This window comes from Hyperoodon ampullatus (assembly GCF_949752795.1).
Source record: "Hyperoodon ampullatus genome assembly, chromosome: 3".
Lineage (NCBI taxonomy): Eukaryota > Metazoa > Chordata > Mammalia > Artiodactyla > Ziphiidae > Hyperoodon > Hyperoodon ampullatus.
Genome location: NC_136916.1, coordinates 46,911,974 through 46,924,924, shown reverse-complemented (window position 1 = coordinate 46,924,924; position 12,951 = coordinate 46,911,974). Strand labels below are relative to the sequence as shown.

The 12,951-nt window shown below is 36.7% G+C and overlaps 1 protein-coding gene across 2 annotated transcripts in view; it reads right to left on the bottom strand.

The window, feature by feature from the left end:
* TEX9 (testis expressed 9) overlaps positions 1-12,951 on the bottom strand; it is a gene marked incomplete at its 5' end in the record, with an annotated part of 201,408 nt that overhangs the window by 42,154 nt on the left and 146,303 nt on the right. For both annotated transcript variants that reach the window (XM_079698779.1, XM_079698780.1), the window contains 2 exons: positions 9,752-9,925; positions 10,349-10,431. In XM_079698779.1, the coding sequence (XP_079554905.1) occupies positions 9,752-9,925; positions 10,349-10,431 (257 nt within the window). The remainder of the gene's footprint in view (positions 1-9,751; positions 9,926-10,348; positions 10,432-12,951) is intronic.

Below are 12,951 nucleotides of genomic sequence, written 5' to 3'. Positions count from 1 at the left end.
CAAGAAAAGTCTCAAATAAACAACCTAACGTTACACCTAAAGCAACTAGAGAAAGAAGAACAAACAAAACCTAAAGTTAGTAAAAGGAAAATCAGAAAGATCAGAGCAGAAATCAATGAAATAGAAAGGAAAAAAAAAAACAACAGCAAAGATCAATGAAACTAAAAGCTGGTTCTTTGAGAAGATAAACCAAATTGATAAACCTTTAGCCAGACTCATTAAGAAAAAAAGGGAGAGGACCCAAATCAAAAAAATTAGAATAAAAAAGAAGTTACAACGGACACGACAGAAATACAAAGGATCACAAGAGACTACTACAAGCAATTATACGCCAATAAAATGGACAACCTAGGAGAACTGGAAAAATTCTTAGAAGGTATAACTTTCCAAGACTGAACCCAGAAGAAATAGAAAATATAAACAAATCAATCACAAGTACTGAAATTGAAACTGTGATTAAAAATCTTCCAACAAACAAAAGTTCAGGACGAGATGGCTTCACAGGCAAACTCTATCAAACATTTAGAGAAGAGTTAACACCTATCCTTCTGAAACTCTTCCAAAAAATGGCAGAGGAAGAAACATTCTCAAGCTCATTCTACAAGGCCACCATCACCCTGATACCAAAACCAAACAAAGATACCACCAAAAAAGAAAATTATAGGCTAATATCAGTGATGAACATAGACGCGAAAATCCTCAACAAAATACTAGCAAACCAAATCCAACAACACATTAAAAGGATCATACACCATGATCAAGTGGGATTTATTCCAGTGATGTAAGGATTCGTCAACATATGTAAATCAATCAATGAGATATACCACATTAACAAACTGAAGAATAAAAACAATATGATCATCTCAATAGATGCAGAAAAAGCTTTTGACAAAATCCAACACACATTTATGATAAAAAACTCTCCAGAAAGTGGGCACAGAGGAAACCTACCTCAACATAATAAAGGCCATATATGACAAATCCACACAAACATCATTCTTTTTTTTTTTTTTTTTTTTTTGCGGTACGTGGGCCTCACACTGTTGTGGCCTCTCCCGTTGCGGAGCACAGGCTCCAGACGCGCAGGCTCAGCGGCCATGGCTCACGGGCCCAGCCGCTCCACGGCATGTGGGATCTTCCCGGACTGGGGCACAAATCCGCGTCCCCTGCATTGGCAGGCGGACTCTTAACCACTGCGCCACCAGGGAAGCCCCAAACATCATTCTTAACAGTGAAAATCTGAAAGCATTTCCTCTAAAATCAGGAACAAGAAAAGGATGTCCACTCTCACCACTTTTATTCAACATGATCAGGAACAAGACAAGGATGTCCACTTTCAACCACTTTTATTCCAATTTTGGAAATCCTAGCCATGGCAATCAGAAAAGAAGAAGAAATAAAAGGAATTCAATTGGAAAAGAAGAAGTAAAACTGTCACTGTTTGCAGATGACATGATACTATACATAGAAAATCCTAAAGATGCTACCAGAAAACTACTAGAGCTCATCAATGAATTCAGTAAAGTTGCAGGATACAAAATTAATACACAGAAATCTCTTGCACTCCTATACACTAACAACGAAAGATCAGAAAGAGAAATTAAAGAAAAAAATCCCATTTACCACGGCATCCAAAAGAATAAAATACCTAGGAATAAACCTACCTAAGGAGGCAAAAGACGTGTACTCCAAAAACTATAATATACGGATGAAAGAAATCAAAGATAGCACAAACAGATGGAGAGATATACCATGTTCTTGGATTGGAAGAATCAACATTGTCACTGATTCTTTACAGAGCATTTTTTACAGAATTAGAACAAATAATTTTACAATTTGTATGGAAACATAAAAGACAACGAATAGCCAAAGCAATGTTGAAAAAGGAAAATGGGGCTGTAGGAAACAGGCTCCTCACTTGAGACTATACTACAAAGCCACACTAATCAAAACAGTATGGTACTAGCACAAAAACAGGAATACAGATAAAGGGACCATTGTTGCATTCCTGGGAACACCCCATAGAGAGGGTTGGCCTAAGCAGTACCCTTGGGTTGAGCAACAGGTTGGGGGAACTTGTCTAACAGATCAAGGTCAGTGCACAAAAGCATCATTTATCCATGACATGATGAAGATAAGAGAGTAAGCCTGCAGACGGATGTCACCAACTATGGGTGAATGGATCGCTCTGGGTTGGATACTTTCACCTGCATTTACCTGGTCTGAGTTGTACCAAGAGACCAAGTTCTAGTTTCTTCCTAAGAATGGTAGGTTCAGGACAGGTTGTTTTTCTAGATAATAGATCCTCTTTTCTTCTTTGGGGACCCAACCCTTAGCCACTCTCAGTCCATGTGACTTGGAGGGATGGACTTCATTTTCCACCCCCCTCTGTTCCCATGTCCAGAGCTCAACACCTCACCAAAGCTTGTCCAGTGCTGAGTCCACAAAGCTAAAGTAATTGGTTTGGGGACAAACTAATGGGAATCAACCTCAAGACTCCTGCTGGAGCTGTGGGGAAGCAGGGGCTCTCTTTGCTGGGGTTGTGATAGAAAGTCCAGAGATAAACCCATGCACCTATGGTCTCCTAAACTATAACAAAGGAGGCAAGAATATACAATGGACAAAAGACAGTCTCTTCAATAAGTGGTGCTGGGAAAACTGGACAGCTACATGTAAAAGATGAAATTAGAACATTCTCTAACACCATACACAAAAATAAACTCAAAATGGATTAAAGGTCTAAATGTAAGACTGGATACCATAAAATTCTTAGAAGAAAACATAGGAAGAACACTCTTTGACATAAATCATAGCAAGATCTTTTTTTTTTTTTTTTTTTTTTTTTTTTTGTGGTACGCGGGCCTCTCACTGTTGTGGCCTCTCCCGTTGCGGAGCACAGGCTCCGGACGCGCAGGCTCAGCGGCCATGGCTCACGGGCCCAGACGCTCCGCGGCATGTGGGATCTTCCCAGACTGGGGCACGAACCCATGTCCCCTGCATCAGCAGGTGGACTCTCAACCACTGCGCCACCAGGGAAGCCCCGCAAGATCTTTTTTGATTCACCTCCTAGATTAATGAAAATAAAACCCCAAATAAACAAATTGGACCTAATTAAACTTAAAAACTTTTGCACAGCAAAGGAAACCATAAACAAAATGAAAAGACAACCCACAGAATGGGAGAAAATTGATGCAAATGAAGTGATGGACAAGAGATTAATCTCCAAAATAAACAAACAGCCCATACAGCTCATTATCAAAAAAACAAACAACCCAATCAGAAAATGGGCAGATATAAACAGACATTTCACCAAGGAAGAGATACAGATGCCCAAGAGGTACATGAAAAGATGCTCAAAATCACTAATTATTAGAGAAATGCAAATCAAAAATACAGTGAGGTATCACTTCTCATCAGTCAGTATGGCCATCAACAAAAAATGTACAAAAATAAATGCTGGGAAGGGTATGGTGAAAAGGGAACCCTCCTACACAGTTGGTGGGAAGGTAAGTTAGTACATCCACTATGGAGAACAGTATGGAGTTTCCTTAAAAATTAAAAATAGAGCTACCATATGATCTAGCAATCCCACTCTTGAGCATATATCCAGAGAAAACCATAATTTGAAAAGATATACATTTACCCCAATGTTCACTGCAGCACCATTACAGCAGCCAGGACATGGCTAACTGTCTGTTGAAGGAGGAATGGATAAAGAAGATGTAATATACATATACAATGAAATATTACTCAGCCATAAGAAAGATCAAAATAATGCCATTTGCAGCAACATGGATGGACCTAGAGATTGTCATACTGAGTGAAGTAAGTCAGACAGAGAAAGACAAATATCATATGATATCGCTTACATATGGAATCTAAAAAAATGGTACAAATGAACCTATTTACAAAACAGAAATAGAGTCAGAGATGTAGAAAACAAACTTATGGTTATCAAGGGGGAGAGGGGGCAGGACGGATAAAGTGGGAGATTGGGATTGACATATACACACTAATATATATAAAATAGATAAGTAAGAAGAACCTACCATATAGCCCAGGGAACTCTACTCAATACTTTGTAATGACCTATATGGAATAGAATCTAAAAAAGAATGGTTTTATGTATATGTATAACTGATTCACTTTGCTGTACAGCAGAAACTAACACAACATCGTAAATCAACTATAATCCACCAAAAATTAATTTTAAAAAAAGATATACCACACAAACACTGAGAACAAAACTGCAATTACTACGCTAATGTTAGACAAAGTAGACTTTGGAAGAGAGTATTATCAGAGATTTTTTAAAATAGTGTTTCACCATAAACGGGACGAAAAGACAACCCTCAAAAGGGAGAAAATATTTGCAAATGAAGCAACTGACAAAGGATTAATCTCCAAAATTTGCAAGGAGCTCATGCAGCTCAATATCAAAAAAACAAACAACCCAATCAAAAAATGGGCAGAAGACCTAAATAGACATTTCTCCAAAGAAGATATACAGATTGCCAACAAACACATGAAAGAATGCTCAACGTCAATAATCATTAGAGAAATGCAAATCAAAACTACAGTGAGGTATCACCTCACACCAGTCAGAATGGCCATCATCAAAAAAAATCTACAAACAATAAATGCTGGAGAGGGTGTGGAGAAAAGGGAACCCTCCTAAACTGTTGGTGGGAATGTAAATGATACAGCCACTATGGAGAACAGTATGGAGGTTCCTTAAAAACTAAAAATAGAACTACCATATGACCCAGCAATCCCACTACTGGGCATATACCTTGAGAAAACCATAATTCAAAAAGAGTTCATGTACCACAATGTTCATTGCAGCACTATTTACAATAGCCAGGACATGGAAGCAACCTAAGTGTCCATTGACAGATGAATGGATAAAGATAAAGATGTGGCACATATATACAATAGAATATTACTCAGCCATAAGAAGAAACGAAATTGAGTTATTTGTAGTGAGGTGGATGGACCTAGAGTCTGTCATACAGAGTGAAGTAACCGTATGCTAACACGTCTATAATCTAAAAAAAAAAAAGGTCCTGATGAACCTAGGGGCAGGACAGAAATAAAGACACAGACGTAGAGAATGGACTTGAGGATACACGGAGGGGGAAGTGTACGCTGGGACGAAGTGTGAGAGTAGCACTGACATATATACACTACCATATGTAAAAGAGATAGCTAGTGGCAAGCAGCTGCATAGCACAGGGAGATCAGCTCAGTGCTTTGTGACCACCTAGAGGGATGGGATGGGGGGGTGGGAGGGAGACACAAGAGGGAGGGGATATGGGGATATATGTATACATACAGCTGATTCACTTTGTTATATGGCAGAAACTAACACAACACTGTAAAGCAATTATACTCCAATAAAGATGTTAAATAAAAGAAAAGAAATATCAGGAAGGAAATTAGAAAATACTTTGAACTTAATGAAAATAAAAAGACAGTCTCAAATTTTGTGGGATGCAGATAAAGCAGCACTTAGAAGAAAATTTATAGCTTTAAATGCTTATGTGAGAAAAGAAGTAGAAAATCAATTATCTAAACTTCTGCTTTAAGAATCCTGAAAAATAAGAGCAAATTAAGCCCAAATAAGTATGAAGGAAATGCTAAAGATGAGGTTGGAAATCAATAAACAGAAAACTGACAAACAGTACAGAAAAACTAAGGAAGTCAAATGCTGAATCATTGAAACGTTCAATGAAACTGATAAAAAACTGGCAAACAGTACAGAAAAACTAACGAAGTCAAATGCTGAATCATTGAGAAGTTCAATGAAATTGATAAGTATGTAACTAGACTGATTAAGAATAAAACAGAGAAGAGACAAATTATTAATATCAAGACTGAAATGGGGTCACTATCACAGATATTAAAATTATAAATAAAAATATAATAAATATTATGTTCAAATTTATGCCAATAAATTTGACTACTTAGATGAGTTAGAAAAATTTCTTGAAAATCATAAATTACCAAAACTGACTCAAAAAGTAATAGAAAATCCAAATAGACTTATATACACTAATAAAATTCGTGGGCAAAGACTTCTCAAATAGGATGAAAAAAGCACAAAACCACACACTGTGTGGTTTCAAAAGACACTGTTAAGAAAATTTTAAAGTCAATTCAGATTGGGAGAAACTATTCAGAATACATATTCTTCCTAGCAAAGAAACTATATAAGGAAGCATAAAGAACTATTACTACAACCAAATGTTTTTAAATTGGGCAAAAAATTTGAACATACACATAACAAAAGAAGATATATGAACAACCAATAAGCATATGAAAACATGCTCAAGATCAATAGTTATCAGGGAAATACAAATAAGCCTATACTGAGATACTACTTCTACCCCTCTAGAGTGGCTAATACTAAAAAGACTGACGATATCAAGTGTTAAGTGAGGATATAGAGTAACTGGAACTCTCGTACATTACTAATGGGAATGAAAAATGGTACAATCACTTTAGAACACAGTTTGACAGTTTCTTAAAAAGTTAAACATATACTCTCCATAATACTCAGAAGTTCTACTACTAGGTATTTAATCAACATCATGAATGATACTGAATGTGTCTACACAAAAACATGTATCTACACAAAAACTTGTACATGAAAATTCATAGTGGCTTTATTTTTTATAGTCCAAAGCTGGAAACAACTCAAATTCCCATCAACCGTTGAAGAGATGAAATGTGTAAATCCATAAATAAATACCACTCAGCAATACAAGGGAATGAATCACAAAACAAGCAACAACACTGATGAATGTCAACAACATTATGCTGAAGAAGACAGATGCAAAGAAGTACATACTTAGGATTCCATCTATATGAAATTTTATAACAAGGAAAACAAATCAGTGGCTGCCTGGGGCTATGATTAGAGACTGGGGATTCATGGGGTAGAGACACAAAGGAAATTTGGGGGAGTGATAGAAAAATAAAATCCAAAGCTGGAGTAAAATGCTTTCTGTTTTTTTTTCTTTTTAAATTTTTTTATTTTTTGCGGTACACGGGCCCCTCACTGTTGTGGCCTTTCCCGTTGCAGAGCACAGGCTCCGGACACGCAGGCTCAGTGGCCATGGCTCACGGGCCTAGCCGCTCCGTGGCATGTGGGATCTTCCTGGACGGGGACACGAACCCGTGTCCCCTGCATCGGCAGGCGGACTCAACCCCTGCGCCACCAGGGAAGCCCTCTGTTTTTATATTTTAAAAATGACTCCATCTGTTAGAATCAGCAGCTAAAATAAGTTAATATACATAACAATGTTTTAATAGTTGGTTTTTGCAGGTTTACGGAAGCAGCTACTTAAGCTCTGTTTTGCATTTCATTGAACTGTACACTAGATTTGTTTCTAGAGATATAAAAAATGAATTAGCAAGAAAGATTCAATCTTGAGTTTCACATAATCCAGGAGAGTTATGTTATGCCTCTCTGGCTGGTAGGTAGATAGGAATTCAAGCTGAGAAGCTCAGAGCCAGTGCAAATTTTCATAAAAATCTTCAGCTAGCCAATGTGTCATAATGCCTTAGTACATTCACTGTGAACTAAAAGTTTCAAATATTAATTCTAAATAACGAGATTTTAGAACAGCTGTGTGTTTAAGTCTATTTAATTCTGGGGAGTTGGAGAAAGAGTCTACGTGATTTACAAAGTCAGATAAACAGAGTTTGAATCCTGCTCTGCCATTCCTGTTTGACCTTAGGCAATTTGCTTATCCTCTCAGACTCAGTTTCTCTTTTGTACAATGTGTTTTACCTGGCAGGTAACACTCAAAAAATGTTAGTTCCTTTTCTGCTCAAATAAAAGTAGAGTTATAATCAATGTGGTCCTTTGAGAATATTAATCTTTTGACAGGGTACAGAATACCGTGGATAAGAAAAAGAGAAAGGACATAAAATAACTAGTGAGAAGGATTCAGAAGTAAGATAATAATAGCCTGAACCAAGAAGTGGCAATGGGAATTGAAAAGAAGAGATGAATGAAAACATTTAGAAGAAAGAAAACACAGGATTGGGTATGAGAGCCAAGAACAAGAAAAGAATCAAAGATGCAGGCAAGTTATGTGGACTAGAGTAGTGAAATGACCACAGCTTGGATGGATGATGACAAATGGTAAAGTGACAAATTAAAACAGTTGTTTCCCAGATATAACAGCTTGTTTTTTCTTAGACCACTTGCCTTTATTTCTTAGAGCAATAGAAACATAGTACAAACTATGTATGTAATTTTAAATTTCCTAGCAGTCACTTTAAGAAGAAATACATAAAATAAATTTTATTACTATATTTCACTTATCCCACTATATCCAAAATATTATCATTTCAATGTGTAACCATTAAAATATTAATGAGATTTTGCATCATTTTTTGTATTTAATCTTCAAAATTTGATGTTGATTTACACTTACAGCACGTCACAAGTTGGACTAGCCACATATTAGTGGCTACCATTTTTGACAGCACAGGCTTAGACTATTAGATACTATAATTAATTTTTCTTTCCAGATGAGAAGGTCAACAAAATGTGGAATACCCATTCAATGTTACAGTCAACAATAAAAAGGAACAGACTACAACATGGATGAATCGCAAATGCATTATGCTAAGTGATTGGACTCAGGAAGCTACGATGTAATTCTATTTATATGACATTCTGGAAAAGGCCAAAATATAAGAATCAAAAACAGATCAGTGGTTGCCTGAGGTTGGAAGTAGGGAGAGGACTTGACTAAATTCACAGAGAAATTTTTTGGTATGATGAAAATGTTCTGTATCTCAATTACGGTGATGGCTATGTGGCTACGCATTTGTCAAAATTCATATTAGAACTGTATAGAGTCATCCCTCAGTATCCACAGGGGATTGGTACCACCAATCTAATGTGTGTTGGTAGGATGTGGAGAAATTGGAACCCTTATATACTGCTGGTATAAATGTAAAAATGGTATAGCTGGTTTGGAAAACAGCCTGCAGTTCCTCAAAAGGTTAAATGTAAGGTTATAATTTACCAATTCTACTCCTAGGTATATACTCAAGAAAAACAAAAACATATATCTACACAAAAAATTGTACATGAATGTTCACAGCAGCATTATCCAAAACAGCCCAAAACTAGAAGCAACCCAAATGTCCATCAACTGATAAACAGATAAATAAAATGTATTACATCCATATACTCTATAAGAAAGAATATTACTCTATAAAAAGCAATGGAGTGCTGATACATGCTACAATGTTGATGAACCCTAAAAACAATACTTAAAGTGAAAAATGTTGGTTACTAAGTATCACATACTGTATGATTCTACATATCCAGAAATGTCCAGAATAGGCAAATCTATCAAGACAGAAAATAAATGAGAAGTTGCCTAGGGCTGGAGGAGATTAGGGGAAGAGGGTAGAGGTACTGAGGCTAAAGGGCATGGGGTGACTTTTTGGGTGATGAAAATGTTCTAAACTTGATAGTGGTGATGGTTGCACAACTCTGTGAATACACTAAAAGCTACCAAATTGTATAAAGGGTGAGATGTTTGTGAATTATATCTCAATAAAGCTGTTTAAAAATACTCTCCTAATAATGGGGGAAGAGTTTTTAGCATACACCAACAAAATAACTAAACAATGAAAAGTGGTGTCTATGCAAACATGTAACTTATATGTTTTTGTGCATCTTTGGCACTAGATTAGGAAAAAATAGCAAAATTATTACCCTTTCTACTGAAGACAACTGTTGCTGTAATCCATCACATTTTTTGCTTGCTTCTTCAAAAAGAGTTTTATACTTTTCTGTTTGAGACTGTTGCAAATTAATTGTCCGCTGCTGTCTCATATAATCTCCTTCAGAATTTTTCAGTTGAGACTTTAAATCCTGAATTTCATCCTCCTATAGTTATGAAATTATAGATTATATGGAAAAACATACATGATTTGGTATCAAAACATAAAGCAGAAAACATAAAGGAGCTTCGTATGATCTTTGGTGAGATATTTATACCCATTTCACTAAGAAAAATGAATTACATTCTATTTTCATCCTCAAAATGGAAGTCAGATGTTTTATTTGCACTTAATAGCTTACACTTGTAAGTCTAATACAGAGCATTCTAATTGCTAGCAAGTATTTAAAATTCTTCAGCTCTGTGAAAATTCAACATCTCAGAATAAAGTTCAGTATTTAAATTTCTGAATTTAAAAGTTAACTGTGAATTATACTTCAATGAAGCTATTTTTAAAATAAAATTGAAAACTGCTCCTAAAATGACTTTGAATATTACAGCATTTATTCTGAAAGGTTTTAAAAACTTACCTTTTTATTGCATTCACATACAACATTATCCAATTCCTCCTGCATAACATGGAGTTTGGCCTTCAGATATCTGATCTGTGCTTCTGTGTCAATTTAATAATAATATTTATTGTCTTTCACTGAATCTAAGATGCCATCAATTGTAAGAAAGAGTATTATTTTATGAGGGAAAAAAAGGCTCAAGATGGGGAGTCTAATAGGAGATCCCTGTTTGGGAACACTCAAGACACTACATACCCCTAATGTAGAGGTAAATGAAAAATCCATCCAACAGAAAGGAACTGTTACACTGGAACCAAGTAAAGAAAGAGGAAAAAAACAAAAACTTTCCCTGAGAATCAGAACCACAAGCCAAGTACTCACATAAGTTTGCAGACTGAATTCATACTTACCCAGGTGGTTCGAAACACCTCAAACAGAACTTAAAAGTGGTCTCAGATCGGTAATGCCCCTAGGTGTTTGGCAAAAGCAAACACAAATCCTCTCTAGCAAAACTCAACTTCAATCCCAGCCATTGTAATTATAAAATGCCACTGACTGTAATACACATCTCAATTTCACAGATGTTAAAATGTAGTGACGTGTCTGAGAAGCAAAAGAACGCACTAATACCTTACTGCCGAAGCTTTCTCCCACAAACCCCTCACGAAGATCTATCTTTGCTATTTCATTGCTATCAAAAGTTCTTTATTCAATAATATCAGTAAATCTCTGAGGGTTTTAGGCCTATAAAAGTAAATAAAGTAAAAACTGAACTTAGAACTCACTCATAATTCATTCAATCATTCATTAAAAAGATATACATCAGGACTTCCCTGGTGGCACAGTGGTTAAGAATCAGGGGACACGGGTTCGAGCCCTGGTCTGGGAAGATCCCACATGCCGTGGAGCAACTAAGCCCATGCGCCACAACTACCGAGCCTGTGTTCTAGAGCCTGCGAACCACAACTACTGAGCCCACATGTCACAACTACTGAAGGCCACATGCCTAGAGTCCGTGCTCCACAACGAGAGAAGCCACCGCAATGAGAAGCCCACGCACCGCAATGAAGAGTAGCCCCCACTCGCCGCAACTAGAGAAAGCCCGTGCCCAGAGGCAAAGACTGAACGCAGCCAAAAAAAAAAAAAAAAGATATACATCAAGTCTCTACTATGTTCCAGGCATAATACGGATATTATAAGACAAGGTTTGCCCTCATGGGACTTATCTTGCGTAAACACTCTGAATAGCCTCTGAAAGTTATTAGGACAAATTCCGCAGAGCACAATAAATCTCCACATACTTCCTGTTTCAAAGCTCTTCTTATGAAGTGTCCCCCGTGTTACATGGAGCCAATGAACAATGGTTGGCTCTAACCCCACCTAGCTTTTTCCAGCCTCAACACTCCTTCTAGCTTCTCATGTAACTCCAGGTTAGCAGAGGACAGAAGGGAAATGATAAACTTAAAAGTGTGAAGTTTGCAGTCGTTGGTCTCTAGGGGAAAGAAGGAAGAAGCAATGGGAGAGCATGACTTTTCACATCTCTTTTTCTCCCCAACTCTAACCGCGGTAGCATCACCAAGGATTTGAGTGCTCTGTCTCTGTTGGTCCACAGCATTAACCTCCCCACCCATCCCACTCCAACTTTAGTCTTATAAAGCAGTCTGTGCTCCTAAACTACTTTTTTATTGTTTCCTCCCACACATAACCCAGCCATTCTAGGCAATCATGTGGAATAAGTGAAAACTCCCCTAAAAGGGGAGACACCTTGGCCAAAGATTCTGAAAAGGGAAGACAGGGATGCAAAGTGGCAGAGAGGTCATTCAGCAATAAGAAAAAAAGCAGTAATTTAAGGTAGTCTGTGCTGGTTCCCATACTGGGAAGAGGACTTTTGTTAACAAGGCTATGGGTGACTGTAAACTGAGGAACAGCCAACATCTGACCATTGCATCCCTGAAGGTATCTTAACAGAGGCATGAAGGTTAACTCTTCGCTTCACTTACCTTCGTTCCTAACAATTAGCCCCAGAAAGCTTGGATAGGTCAGTAAATGTAATAAATGCATAAATGAATTAATCTGCGTTTATGACTAACTAGCATGTAGCACAATAATCATTATACATGTAAATCGTTGTGATTTTCACAGAATCAGAGAATTTTAAGGGTAAACTTCATGATCATTTAATACAAACTGCTACATTTTCAAGTGAAGAGATTGCTATTACAGAGAGGCTAAAGCAGTTTGCCTGAACCTACAATTAATTATAGTTCAGCATTAACTGTTCATATACACTCGACTGTCTTTTTTAAAATTTATAATAGCATAGGTGGCTCCTCATAAATTCAATAATTTTAGAGGCACTACTGGTAACTAACATGTTTTTGATGATCTAGACTAAGTATTAGTTTTCTAGTGGTATGCAGAGAATGAATTTATAAGAAAGAAAATAATATTCATTAGAAAATTCATTATTTTACCTGATGCTACATCAATAATTCATTTATCCTTTAACATGTGTTGATTTAACACACAATAAAGAGAATTCAGTAACATTAAATGGAAGGAATTCAAAGAAATATGGTTTTTAAAAATGTATTTCAATGTTTTAATGCTAAGCTATGGGG